Raw genomic sequence first — 21813 nt, 5'->3', positions numbered from 1 at the left:
CAACCCCCACTGCAGAAGCAGCATCAATGCAATTTCAGCATGACTCCCTGCTCTCTTGGCCACAACTGTCAATGCATATAAAAGTATTGAAAGTGACACATTCAGGCACGCTCCATCACCCCTCCCATGTCCTTCCTCCATTGACTCACTGATGAGGATTGAATACAACAACACATAGCTAGGGGCACGCTATAAGTAAATTAAAGAGGGAGAAGAATTCTCGCAGATTCAGAAAAAAAATGCATTTGCTCTTCAATTAACCTTTTAGTTGCTACACATATGTAGTATGTGTGATAGGAATACTGGTATCCACATTAGAAAAACAAAATAGCTTTAAAATATAATATACACAGTAAATAGTAAAGAATTTGCTTTATATTCTTATCTATTGATTACAGAGAAATAACACAGTAACATAGAATGCATGCTTAATTCTCCGAAGTAATTTCACACTTAGGCCAGAAAAGCAGCACTGTGCTGTTTACATAATTGAATCAGATAATAGTTAACAGTATTCCAGGCAACCAAGTAAATACACAATACATCATGAAATACATACAATGCTTGGCAAAAAAAGTCCCCAAGCCTGTAGGGGCAGTGTTATGATTTGGGGTTGCTGCACTTCCTGGGTTCAGCCATGTGATGTGCCCAAAAAATCAGCTGGGGTTAGCTAACTGCCTAAATATGATGAATGACTAAGTATTTCTATCAATGGCTATTTGCTTTTGGCACGGGCATATTCCAAGAAATGAGACTTGACCATCACAGAGTCCAGACCTTTATACAATTAAGAAACTGTCTGGAGAAAGGTTTTTGCAGCAGTCATACTCTCCCATCATTAATAGAATACGATGGACAGAAATTATTGTTGTGACATTGAACAATCTTATTGAAATGATACTATGGAAAATGCGTGCCATAATCAAGGCTAAAGGTGGTCCAAAGATTGGAGTGCAACATTTGTTTTTTGGCCATGCAGTTTTGCTGCATGTTTGCCTGCCAAAAGATTTATATTTCTGTCTATCCATCCTGAAGTGTACACACCTCTGGCACGGAGAACACCCAGGTGGTGCCTTGACTTTTCACTACCATAAGTTGAGTAATGCAACCTAAATTAAAATGCATTTGTTAAGAATCCACAATTAGATTGTAACCTTTGTGGCAAAATTAAGGGTTAGGCACATTTTTCTTGTATTCTGGGAGGATTTACTCCACAATTCAATTTTATAACTTGATTATGATTGTATTAAAACTTCTGTCAGCTTTTTATAGCTGTCTTTGCTGGGCTTGTTTCCTGTCCTGTCTGACATTCCTCACTTGCACAGTCTTTTTCCACCTCTAAGGCTAGGTACATACCTGCAATAATTATCGTTTGAAAAAATGAACGATCCACGATTATTCCCGATTATTTTTGAACAATCGTATTCTGCACAATTCTGTACATGCTGTAACGATACAATTGTTGAAATATATTCCACCAATGTGCACACTAGGAACGTTCGTTTGAACGATCGAGGAAGTGGCATGTACAGGAGAAAGTGTATCATAGAGCAATCCACGATCACTGAATGAGCATACACACATGAGATAGTGAACGATTGTCACCCAAACAGATCCACCAGAATGGTCGTTTGTTTCCAGTGAGATTCCTTGTTCGTCAGCGTTGTTGACCAGTCGTTGTGCACTTTTTTTGGTAACAATTATCAAACAATCTTTCATGGATTGTTCGTTTCCAATGACAATTATTGCACGTGTGTACGCAGCCTAAATGATACTTCCAAAAACTATAGATCTACTGCCTGGCCGGTCTCAACCCTGATGCCATCATGAACAATGCCTGACGGACAGTTCAGATTTATCTCATACAATGCCAAAAACCATGCTTTGTACAAAATCATGCTGAGGGTCCTTCCACATTTCAAAGTGAAGTAGAGCTCCGGCTACTTGGAAAGTACTTACTGGACCCACTTCAAAGATGAAAGTTTATGTCCCCAGATTTAGGCTTATATTTCTAGATGTGAGTACATTTTAAGGGTAGGTTCATAGGCTTTAGCTGCCTTTTGGGGTTCAAAAGCAAACACCTGAGACCATAGATGAACTAGTGTATTTCCTCTTCTCATACACATACATCTCAAACAGTCAAAGTTGCTACTGCTTTTAAAATATATGTATTTGTTAACAATACCTGAATTATTAAAGATAGAGAGATTATGGTCATTACTTGTTTTGCTTAACTGTACATGCAAAAAAAGATGGACACTTAGAAAATAAAATTCAGAAGACATCAAAAATGAATAAACATATGAACTGATGATCTTTACCAAATCAACCCTTTAATACTAGAGCTAAAGTAACGTAAGCAGTCAAATCAAAGTCTACTACAAACAAACACATCTGCTACTAATTTTGTGCTCGACTGACCAATAAGTAATAAGTCAATTGTCCTAAAACACTATACGCACATGTACAAGATTTTGTTTTTGACCAGAAAAAAATTCACTAAAAAATGCTGAAAAGCATCTAACAATTAGGGATGCAAACAATTTAAATATGATTAAAGAAAGGTCAATGCAGAAGCTGTGTTTCAGTTTTGGATGGTAGTTCTGAATTACCCTTATTGACTCTCAGGCTGGAGTGCATGGTCCAAGACCTACCCCAGAAACACTATGGAGCCAATTAAAGTCTAATTAATTGTATTTATTGTCCTTTTCACAATTAATGCAGCAGGTGGCTGGTGCTTGCAATGTTGGCAATAACCAAGGAGCCAAGAAAGTGTGTCTGTCATTCTGTCCTTGTGTTCTCTTTACACCTCACCAACTATGAATCTATGTATTATAAACAATGAAACAATCAAGTAAACCAGTACTGAAAAGGGATCAGTTTTGGTCCCTCCATATTCATTGAGTAAATATATACCTACCTTTCTAAGACCATTGCTTTTTAGCTCCAAAACATCCATTGTGTAGTTGACCCTTCTGCCATAATGGTCAAACTGTATGTTTCCAGTCAGACCTTGTATTCGAACCTGTAATACAAATACATGAATACAAAGTCAATGTCAGTTTTTTTTTTATAATCCTTTACCTTGTAGGTGACAAAGAATACAAAGACATACCTGTTTTAATGTTCTTTCCATATCAATCCCCTGACCCCATGGAGCAGCGGGATTAGCAAGACAGTCTCCTGCATTTCCTCTTCTTGAAAGATCAATTTTTTGTCTTCTTAAATTACGGAATGCTTCAGCCATTACAAGAACACCATCGTAAGTCAATGCAGATGTATACTGGCAAGAAAAACAGGCAGATAGTTACCTTGATGTGAGGGCTATTGCATATGTTAATGAATTTTATAATTGTCAAAGACACATTTTTTCAATGCAGATGCCTGTAATATATGATCCCACTTTGGGGCACCACACATCATTATATGGCATTCTCTATCTATCTATCTATCTATCTATCTATCTATCTATCTATCTATCCATCTATCTATCTATCTCTATATCATATCTCCCTGTACACTGCATATCTGTCCATTGATCCTTAAATCTATCTATCTGGTTAAGCCTTTCTTGACTTGTAACATAGGGAACCCTTTAAACTAACTTTCTGGTCTTAGGGAACCTTTCTATAATTACTATATCACCTAACATTTACCTCTTACTTTTCTGTCCAGTGGAAAGAATGTCACCCTTACAGATAGCAAAAAAAGGTCATTGGTGTCTGTTAAACTGATCCAAGAGGAGAAATTGCTCATTGCTCAAAGAACCCCTCGCAACTTCTGGAAGAACCCAAGGATTCCATGAAACCTGATTGAGAAACACTGATCTAATTTATGACCTTTAAAACTATTTATCTATCTTCTTATCTATTTTCCTGTATTATTTATTATGTTTCTATCTTATTATTATAGTTCTTTTTATTCATTCTTTGTATTTATCTATCAATCTGTCTATCCAATCCTACTTTGTTTTTTTTCTTCACATACTGAAATTTCCAGTTTGCTGTAGTAGAACTTATTTTTTTCACTTATGATTTTACCAATTTCTTCCCCTTTTTAGACAATATAGTGTTCTCAGTACTTTTGTAGCTTTGAGGTCAAATGGTAAGTGAATATATGAACTAGACCCATAATCAGCAGGTCTAATAACACTGAAACATGGTGTCCTGCTTCTAACTAAACCTATTCCCGGTCAAGAAGCACTTATTGTGTTTTTCAAATCAATAATCAATGTTTCGGTCAAGCTGCATCTATGACCTCTTCAACAAGTATCTTTTGAATTGGCAATGGTGGATAATCTGATCCCTGAAGATTTTCTAGTACAAGATATGAAAATAACAGGCAGAAAAAAAAAACAAATGTATATTGGACATTTTTTTAAATGCTATAACCTATTTTATACTACATTTATGCAAAAATAAAGAGTGTACAAGTGTTATAATGATCAGTATTATACATAATATATATTTAAATATAAAGCAGTTTGCTGGGTTTGCTATACTTTGTGCTGGTAAATTATGTTTTGGTGGGTATAGATAAGTTAATGCTTTTAAATGTAGGTTGGCAGCTGTTAAATTCAGCAAATGGGATGATTTACTAAAAGAATGTATATTTTTCAACAAGTGTATGTTAGGAAATAAAGTAAAGCTGTGTTGAGAAATTAAAAATCTGGCGATTTGTTTGGACATAATTAGGCAACAGAAGTGAACAAAGCTAGTATTATAGATAGTATTTCAGTCTTAGTCCTTATCCTATTGATCTTTCAGGGAAATAAAATCTAATTATGTTTCAAATGAGTTTGTAATTAGCAGTCAAGTGACCACCAATCCCCTCTTCCTGACCAGGTGGGCTCTGGTTTAGTTCCTCCATTACTCTCTCTCTCTCCAGTGTTACATTATATTGTAGGCTGGGGAGCGAGCGAGCCAACAATGATGGCTTTGTGACGGACACTTGATGACTTGACAATTGGTGTGACTTGATGACCTACCCATTGATTTCAATAGGAAGGCAAAGCTCCCGGGGCCAACAAAGCTGAAAACTCAGAGCTGTTGACTTATTAACATAGAGAATGGATACAGAACAAAGAAGATTGGTGGGTTCTACAGGTGCATTTAGGAAATATAAAGGGAACATTAAAATAGGAGATTAATAGGTCTCTTTTTACATTATGAATAGTTTTTTACCTTTAAATCACATCTGCATGGGACTGCATTTCTACATTTGGCTGGTGTCAGGGATATATTCATCTTTCAACGTTAGTAAGTAGACAATTTAAGTCCAAGCTATCAAGCAAAGCCAAAGTTCTGTATCATGAAAAGAATAACCAGCTCTAGGAGGTGAGAATATTTACATTCCAGAAAAGATGTTCCATATTTTAATTCAAGTTCTGTTCCATAATAATGCACAGCTCTCTCCAAAGGAACTGTGAAAATTGTTTATACATGCTTTTAATGTAATTTGAATAGTTATTATTCTTCATTAAAATCATAAGTGGACTGGAAAGTGCCAAAAAGCCACATCTTGTGTACCAGGATGAGTATTAGTATGTTTATTTATATTGGCAATAACCAACTGGGAAAAGCAAACGCACCACAGCAGCATAGGGATTTCCACTAAGCACGAGTTAGGGACACTTGGTTTGTTTGCAACTGTTGTACCTATTTGATTTGAATGTGGCCATGTGGTCTGAGATGTAGCATTAATATTGGCGAAAGGTTAGGTGTCACAGGTCGTCAAAATCCCATTGCTTTTGAGCAGCAGGTAAAAAGCTGTGTTTGATCTGCTTTGAATTGCACTGCATTTCTTTAAACACAGCATGTCCTATTTAGCTGTATGTTAAACTGCACATATCCTTGTCTATGAAATCTTAGCTTCTAATTGTATTTTTCATCTGAAACTAATGGAAGTGAGGCCAGAGGGTGTGGTGGATGTTTCTCCTACCTAAAAATAGACCTTTATGCCTTTAGTCTTTTATAAGCTTTGGCAAATTGGAGGTATAGATGTATGTGTTTGACCAGTTCAATCAGAATATGCAAAATATAGGCTAAGGGGCTAACTTATAACAGAGAACATATATCACTGTCCTACTCCTTTACATTCACGCACACAGCGGCCCATGCATCCAGTAATGCCCCGGGGAATCCTTGCTGCTGAATGGATCAGAAAAAGCTCCATGATTGGATAATTCAAAACAAACAAATGTTTTCAATGCAATGCACCAACACATTTGTATCGAACATCATTGTGCTTTTTAATGTCCTTTTTTTTAAAAGTAGCAATATGGCAGTACTATTTTATAAATGAGCCCCCATGAAAAAAAAGATAAGGTTTTATCCTTTCTATAATCACTCTGTCATGTTCCTAATATAATTTAGCTGCTAAGGTCACTGTTCTGTTGGGATTTATTACTGGTAACTGTCACCTAGACTCAGTGAGGGCAGCCATGTAGCCTACTGAGCAGATATCATATTACCCTTGCCTGCTGTGTTCTTGTGCTTATGAGATTTATGGAATTGAATCAGCTGGGAAGCAGCCACCTGCAACAGCAGCATTCCAGAACAGTCACAAGCACTATATACGGCCTTGTTTAGGAACCTCCAGGACATATAATATATGATTTTTCATACACCATTAACTCTTTCTTTTTATGGGTACTAAAACTTCGCAGAAGGAATGACCACACATGACCACCTCCTAATGCGTCCTACAATTAAGGAGTATACTAAGAATGTGTAAATTTAGGAAAATACTCTCCTTCTGTTTTAGTTTTCTGAGTTGAGCCTAACGGGTTTTCAGAAAACATATAATACTTTCATACAATTCCGGGAACAATGCAGAAGTTGGTTGTGAGCAAGATTTGAATTTTATAGTTGGAGTGGGTTGATGAGTTTGACCCAGAAAATTAGTTTTACCTTAATCTGGTGCATAAATCTAAATATATTTCTGGGTTAAACTTTAGTTTTTTGTCAACTTTTTAGTAACTTTTTGAGTTAACAAGTAGCCCACAATAGGTGAGATGAGAAATCCTAGGTTTCCAGGTTCCCAGGTTCAGGATTTGGTATTACCAGGGCAGCAGATAAATGGTAACTTGGCAACTTTAACCTGTGGACTACTCATGGATGAAAAACATGGGTGCTGGGCATGTAGCCAATGTTCCATGTATGCAATTCAAAACTTGATCATTATTTGTGACTGGTGTGTTCCTTAAGGTTTTCAACTGTGTGCTTTATTTATTCTCCTATTTGACAGTTTTCATAAATATCCCATAAATGATGAATAAAAAAAGGTACCTTTGGAGGAGATTCAGATCCTGGGTACTCCCGCTGGTCCAGCGTCTTCCACCTCTGCATTAATTCCGTCACTATTGGAGTATTAAAATCCACCAGCTGGAAACCTGTAACATTGGCTCCGCCATGCATAAACCTGTCAAGCGAAATGTCCTTGATTCCCTAAAAAGAAATATTCGGAGCTACATTAATTGTTTGTCCGCTTCCAGTGCCAATACCTTGTAGTGACAGGCAGCTGCTAAAAGATTAGAAGGTACATGTCATCTGACAAGGAGTTAAGTGCTAGAGAGACAGTAAGCAGAAATAACAGCAGCACATTTTGTATCTTGTGAATTTGTTAAGTTTCCTATTTATTTTAAAGGTACTGAAATAGCACAGAACACTTATATTAAATACACTTGGCCTGATAAACTAAAGCAAATGAACAACACAGGAAGGAATTGCTCAGAAAGATTGGTGGTTTATAGTTCATCATAAAGCATTCACGCGTTGAAAGTAAAGAATACCATAGACAAAGATTATGCTGTCTCTAATGCCCTGATTGAGGATATGTAGGTCTATGGCTGCTGAGAAATACTTAGAACTTGGTGGCAATCATGACCAAAAAAAGGATTGATTAGTTACTCCATTGAATTGAAAAAGTTACGTCATCCAAATTTTAGATGAAATGCCACATATCAATAAATTATACATATATGAAGAAGGCAGATGTACCTGGGACTTTTCAGGCATTAAAAAATGGAACATAAATGAGTTTCTTATTTCCAATTTCAGTTATTTATGATGTGGTAATCAATTACTGTGTGCCACCACAAAAAACAAAACACCTGGCATCATAAATGAACCAATCAGAAAATGAAGGGCTGTGGCAGTGGCAACCTATTATTTGATCCCCTATATATATATATATATATATATATATATATATATATATACATGGAGATGATGTTTCTTGAATAAAAGCAGATGAAAATACCAATATACACTATTTACAACATAAAAGTCAACCAACATGCAAAGAAACCAGCCTAGCTTCTTCAAATGGTTCACACTAATGGTGGGGTAAACATAAATGCTATTGCTGCTTGCCTGCTGCCGTTGGCTGAAACAGATAATTCTCATGTAATCTTTATATTATTAGGATTTAGTGCAACAGTTTTAAATAAACATTTCATGTTTGGCTCAATAGTTACTGTGATTTATTATATATTTGCAAAGCAAAGCATGCCTTAAAGACACTTGTCATCAGGCAAAGCCACCGAGTAATTCAAAGCAGGAAATTATCTTTACAATGGATTTGTTTTTGCATAGTTAGAGTTAGAGGATGACATACAATGGTAAAAATAGTAAAATTGGTGCCGAGCAGCTGTGAAAGGCACACAAATAGTGTATGTAGGTTGACAGAAAAGGCATTAATGGTGAAAAAAACAAGGTAGTGTTTATGAAAGCAAAGCAAAACCTTTGATTTATCTCTGAAAATCTGTATTTAGGATCTTTAGGTATTTTGTTATCATTAATATTGTCTGGTCTTCTAACATTAGTAATCCTGCCAACATCCCCAATATACATTGAAGAATACAGGAACAAGAAAAATACGGGACTGGATTTATAAAAAGTTATCATATATCTTTTTTTAACAACAGTTAAAAAATATTCATGCCTCTTCCCTTATACCAAGTTTCAGAAAGAGTTAATCAACATTGTTAGCAAACATGGGCTATATACATTGTACACATTACATATGATGAGATCATCCGACGCGTTTCACAGACTTTGTCCGCTTCCTCAGGGATGTAATTGGTACAGCTAGTAGGTGTATCAGCACAAAAGTTGTTGCATTCACTGGTATGCCTACTATCTTGGTACGAAGGTTGGCAAAAGGCAGAATTAAAATCAAAACACATAGAGATGGCAGTGTGCCATATATGTTCTCCACAACGATATTCAGTACGTCTCCAGATAATATTGGTAATACTCACTCCATTATGGAGTGATAAATATTTATCTCCAAAAACTAGATTCAATCATATGACTCCATCCATAAACGCACCTAAATTGTAAGTAGTACCGCCATCCTCTGTGACACTAAATGTAGGATCGATCTTTAGGTAAATACAAGAACCACCACCAGGGTTTGAATACAGGAGGGATACTAAGACTATGCTCAGACTGGCAGTGCAGTTACTGCTTCCTCATGCCAAGGAACTGCTGCCTTGTTGAAGACCCTGCAATCAGCTTCTAGTTATAGCAGAGCTATAGAGAAAGATAGGGATACAGAGAGGAGTACAATACTGCTTACTGACACCTTTTGTCAAATTCTGGTTCTTTAACATATAGGTGACATGTAGGTTGCAAATTCTGGGCTTTCAACAAAGTCCAGCACCAATATCTCACTTGTCTTTATCTAAAATGAAAAAGAAATCCATATAGGTCTGTGTAATCCTACAGGTATAGGCGCATGGCTATTATATCTCACTTACTGTTTGTTGAGAATTGACCAGAAAAGCAGCAGATCAAATTATCCAGGATGTTCAGTAGTAAAAAGTACACAGAAAGCCTACCTAACAAGCACTCCATAATGGGTGCAAATGGTAAATATAAAACACATTCTATTTTGAGTTCTGTATAACAGTCTATACTTCTCCTCTTTGCAGCAGCAAGAAGAAAGAGAAAAGCAGTATTTTTGTCACATAAACCTCACAAAGATTGCAGTCCTTCTTCCTTAGTTATGACTGCTCTCAGTGTAGGCAGTGAATGTGATGTCCTATTTATTTCTCTATCTGCAGAGGGGAGGAAGGTACTGCATATTCTTTTATGTTTTATAGTCTAATAAAAAAGAAGTTTATGAGTCTCTTCAATTTCCACCATGTCTTTTTCCATTTAGGAATTTGCAATAGGATGGAGGACTCCAAAGGAAATCTTTTCATGCGTGAACTGACTTTCTCCCTCCGCAGTGGGCCCTCTTCCTAATAGTTAGCTTTTTCACGTGCTCATTGTCTGAGAACAATACTCAAGGACAGAGGAAGCTCACAGAATGCTTACTATGAGTTATCACACATATTTAGCTTGGCGCTGCTAAAAAGTGACTTCAGACAGTATCGGCCCAATTTATTGAAGCTCTTCTGAACTGGAGAAGATTAACTATCATATGAGAACCTGGGTGATGCAGAAAACCTGGAATAGAACTAGTCCAGAACTAAATGCATCCTGGGTTTGCTAGATCATCCAAGTTCTCCCACGGTGTTCTTCATTCTGCATTCTTGGAGAGCTTTAGTAATTCAGGCCCAGTTTGTGAGCATTTATTCAGTGATCTACTAAAATTTGAAATTTCACTCGTTTTAACCTACAGTGATTTTTTGATGGCATAGAGAAGGATTAAAATTAAATGTTAATTTTACTCTCTGCTTTTTGTGTCCTATTGAGAATATTTCCCTTTACTACTCTTACTAGACTCAAAAGGAAAGTATGGGAAATAACAAAAAAATTTACCTTTTAGAAAATTTTCACCAAAATAGGGGTCCATCACTTTGTTCTGATGGCTACTCTAAAATTTAAATTCTCTCAGTACTTGGTACCCCATGCCAGTGGCCTCCAAGACAAAAAAATGAGGGTGGATCTACCTAGCTAGAAAACAGACAATAAAAAGCAGATAGTGCTTCTAACCCTTCCCTATTCCATCCAAAACTATTGCTATAAACTTTAGTTGACCTTTTTTACAATCTAATATTACTGTGTGTGTTGCTGGGAGGGACTGCAGTCTCTGGTGGGATGGATAGCCCTATCATACACTACTATTTGTAAGTTATCATAGACACAAGGGGAGCGGCATCAGACATCCGGACATTACTTAATCATATTTTGGTACCTGTGACAGCCATAACTTGTGTCCTGTGTAATTGCTTGTGTTTAGGGCAAAGAAGAGAAGCTAGAGATTTGTGCTACAGGCACCTCCAGGCTATGGCTATGCCATTGGATCAAAAAGTCTACAAAATCCTTTGTAATGCCTTTCAACGAGAGATGAAGATGTTATATCTTAGGGGAAGGGACATAAATTTTCCCATGGTTTTGGAATGGTTTCGGGAAATTCAACTTCATTGGTTTCAATGGTTTCGGGAGATTCAAGTTGTACCTTGGCCAAAGTTTTCACTAGGGACGTTCTGTCAACAACGTTGACATGTAAGGAAGACGTTTCTATCTGTAGACATAGTACACAACAAGAATGAGCACATCTTCTAGCAATGTTCTTTCTTCTGAGCTCTTCATCATAATTTTCTGGTCCCTTTTCTGGGTACCTTGGAATGGGAAATCCAACAAGCTCATATGGGTGTGATATAGCCAAGGTGTTCGCTGGGGATACTTTATAAAGCATTGTTAACAACTCCCACAATGTGACTCTTGCAACTTGACACTTGGGAAGGTCACTTCCTTCTGGAGACACAGTACACCACTAGAATCAGCACATCTCCTAGCAAGGTCCTTTCTTTCTTGTCTGGTCCCTTCTCTTGACCTAGTATACATGTCCTTCCATGGTGTCAAAAACAACAGATTTATCTACTAAGCTAAGAGCTCCATTTTCAAAACATAACAATACCATTTCGTGCTGTGATGTTTAGCTTGTTCTTTTTTCCTGGCAGCTACAGATTATCAAGCTCATACCAGACATGGAACTTCTCACCAGTTCACACTAAACTCTAAATGTTTGCATGTTCTTTTAGGACAACAAGAGTAACTTGGCTCTCACGTGTTAAAACTAATACAACATTTGAACGTCACTTAACTTTATATACATAGTATATATATATATATGTATAAATATATGCCAGATAAAAACCCTATGGATATATGGACTGTGGAAAAAACCCTGGTTCAATTTGCTCCAACCTGGGAAAAAATTTATTTCTGATTCTAAGATGCAATTCCTGGATCAACAGTCTCTGTTGCCTTTGCTTTAAAGCTTTGTTACCCAGTTAGATTATGTGCTTCTAGAAAAAACATCCAGCTTTTTCCTAAAGCAATCTAAAGAAATTGCCATAGCACTTTATCATCTGTTTATTATTTATCTGGTCAGCAGATAGCATTAAAGGAAGCTTCACATGCAGCATCAACGAAAAGGGGTACAGGGGAGCCCCAACGCTCTAACACTTTTTACTCTCAAGGCTTTTACCTATTCCCAGATTGGCATGTTGCTAGAAGGGCCTACATGGAGAGCTAACAGGCAACTGAGACACGAGGCTCAGCAATAACAACAAGATCAGTGAGGACTGTCCCTGCTGCGTAGAGGATTGGGGAAATCTCTGCTAAACCCGGCTGGGGTTTCAACCCTCCCCCATTCGATACAAAATAATCAATATAGGATGCTGGTACTCTTTAAATATAAAACAGACTTGTCCTAAAGGCAGAATAAGTATCTTGATTTATTACATGCAGACAAAGCAACGAAAATGATATTCTACTTGAAAACACTGGATCTGCAATTCTAATTATTCTACATATTTGCCTCTCCACATAATTAGTCTCAGATTCTGAAATAAAGCAATCAAGGTCTCAACAAAAAAATGAAATGCTCTAAAAATAACCGGACCTATTATTCTGACAGATCAGCTTTATCTTTCCTGCATTTTTAAATCGCATTTAACACTTATTTAGAAAAGTGAGCATTTGGAATGCAAAGCACTGCATTCGCACGAGTGGTGGATCATTTTTATTAGTAAGGGCCTGGCACACAGGCATAAAGCAGAATTCTGAGGACTGCTGCTGTCTGTTTTATTAAACTACTGCCTGACTCAAGGTCAAAAGTGAGAGAGTAAGGGTAAATATTTCAAAACACTGTTATCATAAAAGAATTCTCACTGAGATTAATCAAGCCGTGGTTTTATAAACCTAGCAGTAGGAAAGTACAAAAATGAAGACAGCCCACATAAACAAGACTGGCTTTTCAAAGTATTGTGATATGTTCTGAAAGTCTATATGATTAAAGAAAAGGGAATTGGTGTACATTTTTTCTGCAGATAATGCTTTGCTTCATTATAAACATCCAACAATCAATGCATTTATTTTTTAAAACTGGTGCAGAAAGAACTGAAACCTTTGTTACATTGTTTTGTTGAAAAAAGACCATCAAGTTCAACCAATAAACATACTACAAACTAGCATATCCCAGAAAAAAACCCTATAGACATAGATAACCCAGAGGAAGGTAAAAAAACCCTTATAAAATATGGTTCAATTTACTCCAACAAATTACTTTCTGATCCCACAAGGCAATCGGATGTTCCCTAAATCAACAGTCTCTGTTATCTTTACTTTAAAACTTTTATACCCAGTTATATTTTGTACTTCAAGGAAAGCAACCAGCTTTTTCTTAAAGAAATCTATAGAACGTGCTAAAACTACCTTCTAAAAGAAGATGAGGTTTATACTGCTGTCTGTGATTTCCTGTCCCGGTGACCTCTGGACGTTTTCTGGTGGCAGGGGGCTGTAACTCTCCCCAGTGAAGTTATAACCAATTAAATAAAATAAAAAAAAAAGTTTCTCCACTAGATCTAAACCAAACAAAATAAATAAATAAATGTCCTTTAATACAGTAACCATGCAATGTAGTCTCTTTGCAAAACGTTAAAAGTACTTTGCAGGCAGCTTGAAAAGATGATATGATGAGTCCAAATCAAATAAATAAAAAGTGAGACTACCACCCAGGGATTGCAATGCACTTGCCTGCTTGATACACTAAGAGGTCCAAAGTGCCTGACACTTTTTTTTTTATGACCCATCTTTCATTTTACTACCTGGCAGACCCATCATGTTGTTTTTAGCATTATATAAAAGAGTAGCTATCCCCTTTAAATAATAGAGAATTTTTTTTTAATTTTTAGCAAAGTCTCTTCCCCTATGTTTGTTTTGCTGTTCTTACTGGTTTTGTCACAAATTTCTGCAGGCTTTGGGCAGCTTTTGCGCAACTGATTACTAATATTATTATTAAAAACAGTATTTATATAGCGCCAACATATTACCAGCGCTGTACATTAAATATGGGTTGCAAATGACCGACAGATACAGTCAGTGATACAGGAGAGAGAGGATCCTGCCCCGAAGAGCTTACAATCTAAGATCTAACCTTGTCATCATTGGCTTTCCCATAATTAAAAAAGTGCTAAATCTAACGCATGCGCAATAAGATCAGCACTTTTTTTTTATTTGCAGGAAGAGATGTCACCCAATCTCGCTCCTGAGCAGTCTGAGTTCAGGTGATTTAAGAAGAACTTGGAAAAGAGATGAAAGAAGATGGCTGTGTCCGCTGTTTTGTTTGTGCCGGTAAAATGAAAGAAGCCAAGAGGGCATAAGACTAACTGGGCCCAGTTTGTGGAGGGTTCATGGGCTTTTCATTGCTGAAGGTGACTTTTTTTTTTTAAGCAGGAGCACAAAAATCCAAGGTGGAAAGTAACATAGCTCAGAATAATGTCACAAAGATCTTATATTCAAGAATATTCAGAATATTCAAGACGTAAGAACTTATGAGCTGACTCTGCTCACCCAGCTCTAGCTAAAAGAAAAATATATTAGGATGAACCAACCCTTTAATATAGCATGTTAAGCTAATTCTGAACCTCTTATTCACCAAAAATAAAAATCACATAACATACTTCAGCAGGTGTTAGTTTTCCGGAAATATGTAGGCCTTTAACATGGAATTGCTGCACACTATTTGAATGTAAAATGATGTATAATGGAGATGATAAATGCTCTTTTGATTAGAATTTAATGAGATGCATGATGAGTGAAGACCAAATGAATGCTCTACTTTTATTTTCCACTGATTTTACCCCATTGCTGCAGCAGGAAAATGCAAATAAGTTGAAACTAATGAGAACAAGTACTTACCAGGTTTGCAATAATGTAATGATAGCCTTTTACATGTTTTCCAACACTTACAATCTGCACAAAAAAATAGAGACAAAATATAATTAAACAATTAAAAACAAAATGGTAATTGTCACAACCAATACGCTATACAAATATTGACAATGGGTATAATCTCAGCAATCAACACAATGATACATTTAGGTTTGGTATGAATTTCAGGGTATATATGCTGGCTTTCAGTTCAGAACTTTTTACAATATACAAAAAGGTTAAACACAGATAGAAAGTAAAAACGGTTAAATAAAATCATTAAGAAAGCAATAAAACAATTAAGCTTTTGCTTCTAGAACAGTGACAGAAATCAATGGTTCATAAAAAGTCTTTCTCAAAATTTACATTTTTAAAACTATAGATCGGTCTGGGACAATATTTTGGTTATTTGTCATGAGGCATTCACATTAAAATTCTCACTTTCACCCGACAGCTGTACCCATTTGATGGTGTTTCACTTTGAGTAAGAAGTCTTTACATACCTATACTATACCTAGCTGATTACACTTTAGGTCCACGATTTTGCAAAAATCTAAAAGCAGTCAAAGTCATAGGATGATGGCTTTGATTGACTGCAAAGTGATGAAACTGAAATTGCCACATGTGAAAATTTCACAAAACCTGGTAAAATGTACCCTTTGGTTCCATTTCTAAGTTCTAATCTATTTCTCTAAAGCTTAACCATCACACACCAGTATTTTTTCTTCCATACTTAATTTGGCCAGCCACATGATGCCCTTCAGTCTTTTTTCTTTATTTCAGCGTTTTTCAGCCAGGGTTTCTCCAGAGGTTGCAAGGGGTTCCTTCAGCAAAGAGCAATTTGTGACCTTGAGGTCAGTTTAAGTGACACCATTGATCTTTTTGGCTATCTGTAAGGGTGACATTCTTCCCAATAGCAAGTAATGTAAGAGGAATTCTTACTACTGACAACCACACTAATGTACTGTGAGCTGTGAATATATTAATTATAGCAGGGGTTCCCTGAAGACCTAAAAGTTATTTCAATTGATTCCTCCATGTTAAAATGGATCTGGAAGTGGATCTGAGGGTTTGGTGTCTGCGATATTCTCTGCAGTACTGCATAATGAACCAAGGCCAATATGGTGAAGATCCTCCAGGTGGTATGCCTATTTCAATGGGTTGAATGTCAACAGTTGTCATTTAGCCAAGAAACAAGACCAACATTGGAACATTTTTAAAGCCAGGATGATTGTAAATCCTGGTTAAGGTACATTGTTACAAGAAACTCCACTTCATTTCTTTATGTGTGTAAAAGAAATAAAAAAAAAGGATCTTGCTGAAGATGGTATTGAGATTTTGAACAGTGCCAGCAATTTGACTTTTTCAGGTGCTCCTGGAAAAATCAAGGAGCCAATCATGTCCACAGGAAGATGAGAAATTTGTGGCGTTCTGCACTGAGTTCTTTTATCATTGTTATGTACTTAAAAAAACATACAGCAAATACCCAAACTACATGTGTAGAGCTTGCAAAAAATAAGTCAATTTCATATAAAATTGGAAATTTTCTTTATTGTGACAGTTTCCATGTAAGTGCCCAAAAGATAATCCCAGTGTGTCCTGCTTCCCCCACCTCTTAGATTGTAAGCTCTTTGGGGCAGGGTCCTCTCCTCTTCCTCTGTCACTATCTGTATCTCTGTCATTTACAACCCCTTTTTATGTACAGCACTGTGTAATATGTTGATGCTATATAAATACTGTTTATTATTATTGTTAATATTATTAATAATAATAATAATAATAATAATATTAATATTCCAGGTCCATGTGTTTAGAATAGTAGTGATTGATGCTGAATAAATTTAGTGAATATCAGGTTCCCTGATTTATAAATTGACCCCTAAATGTCATTTAAGGCTTATATATGTTTTAATCAGCATATCAGGCTAGTGCTTCAGGGGTATCCAGCTGATGGGCAGGATTAACATGCCGGCTACAGGCTCTGAAGCTACAAATTGGGGACCTGATCAGCCCCAGTAAAATCTCTAAATCCTCCAAAGCATCTCACAAACATTGAAAATCACATTATTTACTAGTATATCTCTTTTATTACCCAAAGCCCCATAACATCACGAAAGATGCATTTTTATCATTAAGACAAAAGATTGATTTCTCTCAGATACATTTAAAGTTGGGCTATTTTCAAACCCGTGCTGCAAGTATAATGAATATGTTCTGCTTTCCGAATTCAAATCAAAATCTTCTGCAGCACAAGCCTGCTATTTTATGCCTGAAGTTGCATACTGTGAAGGTTGATTAATTCATACTATGTACGTGCTGAGTAGCATCTATTTCTAAGAAGAGACAAAGCGCAGACACCCTGCGATTAATTCATTTGTGTGGGATCAATCAGCAAAGAAAAATAATGAAAGCAAAGTTTTCTTGTGTCTTCACAAACATATATTTACATTACATTACATGGATGATGTAGACCTATTAAAATGATTTTCAATGAAATTGAAAAGGAAATTTTCTATAAAATAAGAAAGCTTTGTAGCCTGGAGATGAATAACAGGTTTATATAAATACTGGAAAAAAAATCTTCTGCAGTGCTTCACTTTACAGCTTTGCTGGTTTATACTTGGTTGTACCAGGGCTTTTCATAACAGCAAGGGGTGATCACATAAGAGATCTAGTTATTTTTTGTATTTGTGGTTATGACTGTTTAGTTATACTTATTAATTAACAACTTCAGGGTAAATAATAATCACATTTAAAATTTAAAAATATTTCACATTTAAAAAAAAATATATTATTGCTGGCCAGTGGGAAGAATGTCACCCTTACATATAGCCCAAAAAACCATTGGTATTAGTGGTAACTGATCTGGGAGGTGCAAATTGCTCGTTGCTCAAAGAACCCCTAGTAACCTCTGAAGCAGTGTCGCCAATCTTTTCAGACCTATGCACCACTAAATGCACGAACTGTGGACGCATGCACGGGGAGCCGTGTGTCACTCAAATAGGAAGAAACTTCTGCGATGGGAGAGTGTCCAGAGACACAACCTGCCCACTGCCCTGAGCCTACAATCCGTACAGGAGACGTGGTCCATGGCTATGGCCTGGTCCTTCTTCTGACCACGCTGGGGGGGCGCACCAGAGCTGCGGACCACCAAAATTTTCTCGAAGACTAGAAATGTTCTTGGTGACCACTGGTCTGGAAGAACCCTGCTTGAGAGACATTCCTCCAGTCTTTGACATTACCACAAGCCCTTACTCCGGAAACAGTCCCCTGGCTGTCATGCAAATCAAATGGCTTCATTTTTTTTCAAATAACTGAACTAGAACAAGTGCGTGGGTTACTTTCACTTTTCTGGTCTGCAAGCTTGTCCTAATTCAGCAATTTAAAATTCACTAAAGATAGAGGAAAGTAGACACCTACTATTTTGGAAAAGGTCAAACATGGAAGCTTTAATGCTTTGATAGAACAAATTTCCTTTATGTAGAGCATAAAACCAAACATTTGTTTAACAAAAGTATATTACGTCCCGATATCTCTTGGTTTTGACTCTGACCTATACAATATGCCCCACATCCAGAACATCTCAAAGTCCTGCCACTTCGATCTATGCAACATATTCCAAACATGATCCTTATTATCCCCAGAGACCACCAAACCTTTAGTACATGTTCCTATTATATCTCACCCTAAATTCTGCTACATCCTCTCATCAGCCAAACATGATCCTTATTATCCCCAGAGACCACCAAACCTTTAGTACATGTTCCTATTATATCTCACCCTAAATTCTGCTACATCCTCTCATCAGGTATACCAGTAGTTATAGACTTTTTACATTGGGGTTTCTTGCCTTCCTCTGGATCAACTATGTCAGTAGGGTTTTATCTGAGATATGTTTATTCTTTTACCTAGTAGTTGAACTTGATGGCCTTTTTTAATTAATAACTATGTTACTGTGTTTGTCAGCCACTATTATATGTACAGAGCTGCATAATAAGCTGGCACTTTAAAAATAAAAGCTAAGTAAAACTAATATTACAAATCACTATCTACAGCATATACATACCCATTGCAGTAGCCATGTCCCAAGAGGAATGTGATAATTCTTATAACAAACATGTTGTAATCTGAGTTTTAAAATTTATCAGGAGGAAGGAGCTTGGACTCTTAAAGTTATACAGAGATTATTTTATAGCCTGTGTGCAATGATCTAACCATGGTCATACACTAGAAATGCGTTATTCTGCACAATTTTATGAAACACTTTTACAGTGTTTCCATGTGAATAAATACACTTTTATTTTATAATGGCCTAATGGTCTGTGCAAATCATAAAATGTGAACACTTAGCCTTCTGCGTGTATAGCTATTGTCCTTGTGTAGGCATGCAAAATTAAAGAGTTTACAGGGAAAATAAGATTTGACTTTCTGAATGTAAATTTCAAAATAAAATATTTAGTGGAACTTAAAAAAAAATTGTTCTGCGTATCTTTTAAATTCTGAGTATCAAATCATAGTCAACATTTTACTAGCCAACAAATCAAAAACAGTTTTCAAATTCCTTATTAAATATGTAAAAAGAATATAAAAAGATATCCAGAATATAAAAATGTATTAAGTATTTCAAATACAGGTTTAATGGTGGAGAATTATATATTCCAATTCACAGCTGATTTGTTATCATTGATATGCAATTGCACAGAATAAAAAAATAACAAATTACCTTCTTTTTTTTGGAGGGGGTATTTAACACCCTTCTGTTTATTGCGCTGCAACTATAAAGACAGAATGGGAGTGCAGAGCCTCCTGGGATACTTACATCACGCATCCCAGGAGAACTCTGGCTGCTCCTTCTGTACATGTATGCTATCAGGCATGTGCAGAAGGAGCAGCCTTGTGCAGAGCCTCCTGGGATACTTACATCATGCATCCCAAGGAGCTTTTTCTTCAATGGGGAAAAAAATTGGTGCTTCCTCCGGGAGTAAACGGAGGTAACCTGAGGCGGGACCTGATCCAGGAAACCTTTGCAGGGATAAAGGAATCTGTGGAAGTAAAGTTGAGTAGATTTTTTTTTTAGTTTAGTTCTGCTTTAAAGGAGCCTTCCAGGCTATATTGGAATTGTACAATTGTACAAGCATTTTAAAAAGCCAACAGAAAGTAACAGTAAAATTTTAGAACTGGCACCAGAACAGGATTTTGAGGGGAATCTACCAGTGAGAATCCCATGATTTTGTGTCTTTGTGGCTTTGGAGAGATCTCTTCCTGCTGTGGACAGAAAGTAAGAGAGAAATTTCTCCAATGGGACATTTACAGAAAAAAAACATAGGCTTAATCACTCCTTACTATTTATAAAGCTAAATCTAAATATGACTTTACATAACCTTTACTATTACACATGGATGTCTGAAGGATGACTAACGGGTTTTATAAGGGTAAAAGAAAAATAAAAAAAGGTGCTCTCAGAAGAAAAAATTGATTAAACTAACCCTTTTTGTGAGGTGGTCAGAGGTAAGAACGCCCTTTTATTGCTGGCCATTGGGAAGCATGACATCCTTTAAAATCAAAAGGCCAAAAAGGCCATTGGTGTCATTTAAACTGACCTAGGAGGTTATTGCTTAAAGAACCCAACTGCATTAGGCTATTAGTACCCTAAAGATTCTAAATATTATATTATCTGTATTAACAAAATATAGTATTAAACAGTATAGAACATGCTTAGAGGCTCACATGCTTCTAGCAAACTGACTTTGTGTAGCTTGATACCTGTAAATAATTCCTATAAATGAAGTCAAAGTGTTTACAGCCAATAAAAATGTTGTATTTGTTCTACTTTTATATCATCTCTCTAAAATATTATCTGCCAAATTCTCTAATATTGTTTAACAATGTAAGGGCTCCACAAAGGCTATACATCAACAAGCTGTCCAGATCGTCATAAAACCTTCATAAAACACTAAGCAGCTCATCAGGAACATCAATATACACTCTCTGATAGATACAACATAGTGCTTATTTTTATTTCCAGCTTTCTCCATTGTATGTACAATTTATTTATTATAACAGAAACAAGCCACTTGCACAACTAACCCATGGGCATGATGCTTTAAGAATTTATACATGAAACATTCTATGCAAAAAATAAAAAGCATTCACGTAGGATGTTTTTTTTTTTTTTAATTATGATATGATTCATTTTTGCCATGAAAGTTGCTTTCATGTGTAATTGCACGCAAAGTAATACAGTATACAATTTTTTCACTAAATTTAGGAAAAAATGTATTAAAACAAATATTTTGTCAATGGCGATTGTCTATGATTGGGTGACTTTATTTTTTACAGTTCAGAAAAATGTATGTATATACATTCATTTAACCAAACCAAATATAAACCAAGGTAATTATTTTTGCTAACATCTAAAACAGTAATCAATACAATAATTGAATCTGATTTATTAAAGCTCTTCAAAACTAGAGAAGATAGATTTTCATGGAAGAACCTGGATTATCCAGCAAACCTGAAATGGATCTGGTCCAGGATTAAATATATTTGCCAGCTATTAGCAAAGAATTTTAAGAAATCCATTATAGGTGTTCTGGATCAGTCAGGATTTCCCATGATAGTCTATCCGTTCCAATAT

At 36.2% G+C, this 21813-nt stretch overlaps 1 protein-coding gene across 11 annotated transcripts in view; it reads right to left on the bottom strand.

Annotated features, from left to right (window-relative positions):
* Positions 1–21813, bottom strand: part of GRIA4 (glutamate ionotropic receptor AMPA type subunit 4) — a 185214-nt gene that overhangs the window by 47915 nt on the left and 115486 nt on the right. For all 11 annotated transcript variants that reach the window (XR_011919677.1, XM_072403131.1, XM_072403132.1 and 8 more), the window contains exons 5-8: positions 15165–15218; positions 7290–7448; positions 3116–3283; positions 2921–3025 (exon numbers count right to left, since the gene is read on the bottom strand). Coding sequence is in view for 10 of the 11 variants with exons in the window: in XM_072403131.1 (XP_072259232.1) it covers positions 2921–3025; positions 3116–3283; positions 7290–7448; positions 15165–15218 (486 nt within the window). In the remaining variant the exon portion in view is untranslated. The remainder of the gene's footprint in view (positions 1–2920; positions 3026–3115; positions 3284–7289; positions 7449–15164; positions 15219–21813) is intronic.

The sequence above is a fragment of the Pyxicephalus adspersus genome, chromosome 1, assembly GCF_032062135.1.
Source record: "Pyxicephalus adspersus chromosome 1, UCB_Pads_2.0, whole genome shotgun sequence".
In the NCBI taxonomy this organism is placed as follows: domain Eukaryota; kingdom Metazoa; phylum Chordata; class Amphibia; order Anura; family Pyxicephalidae; genus Pyxicephalus; species Pyxicephalus adspersus.
This window is presented reverse-complemented; position numbering and strand designations above follow the sequence as displayed.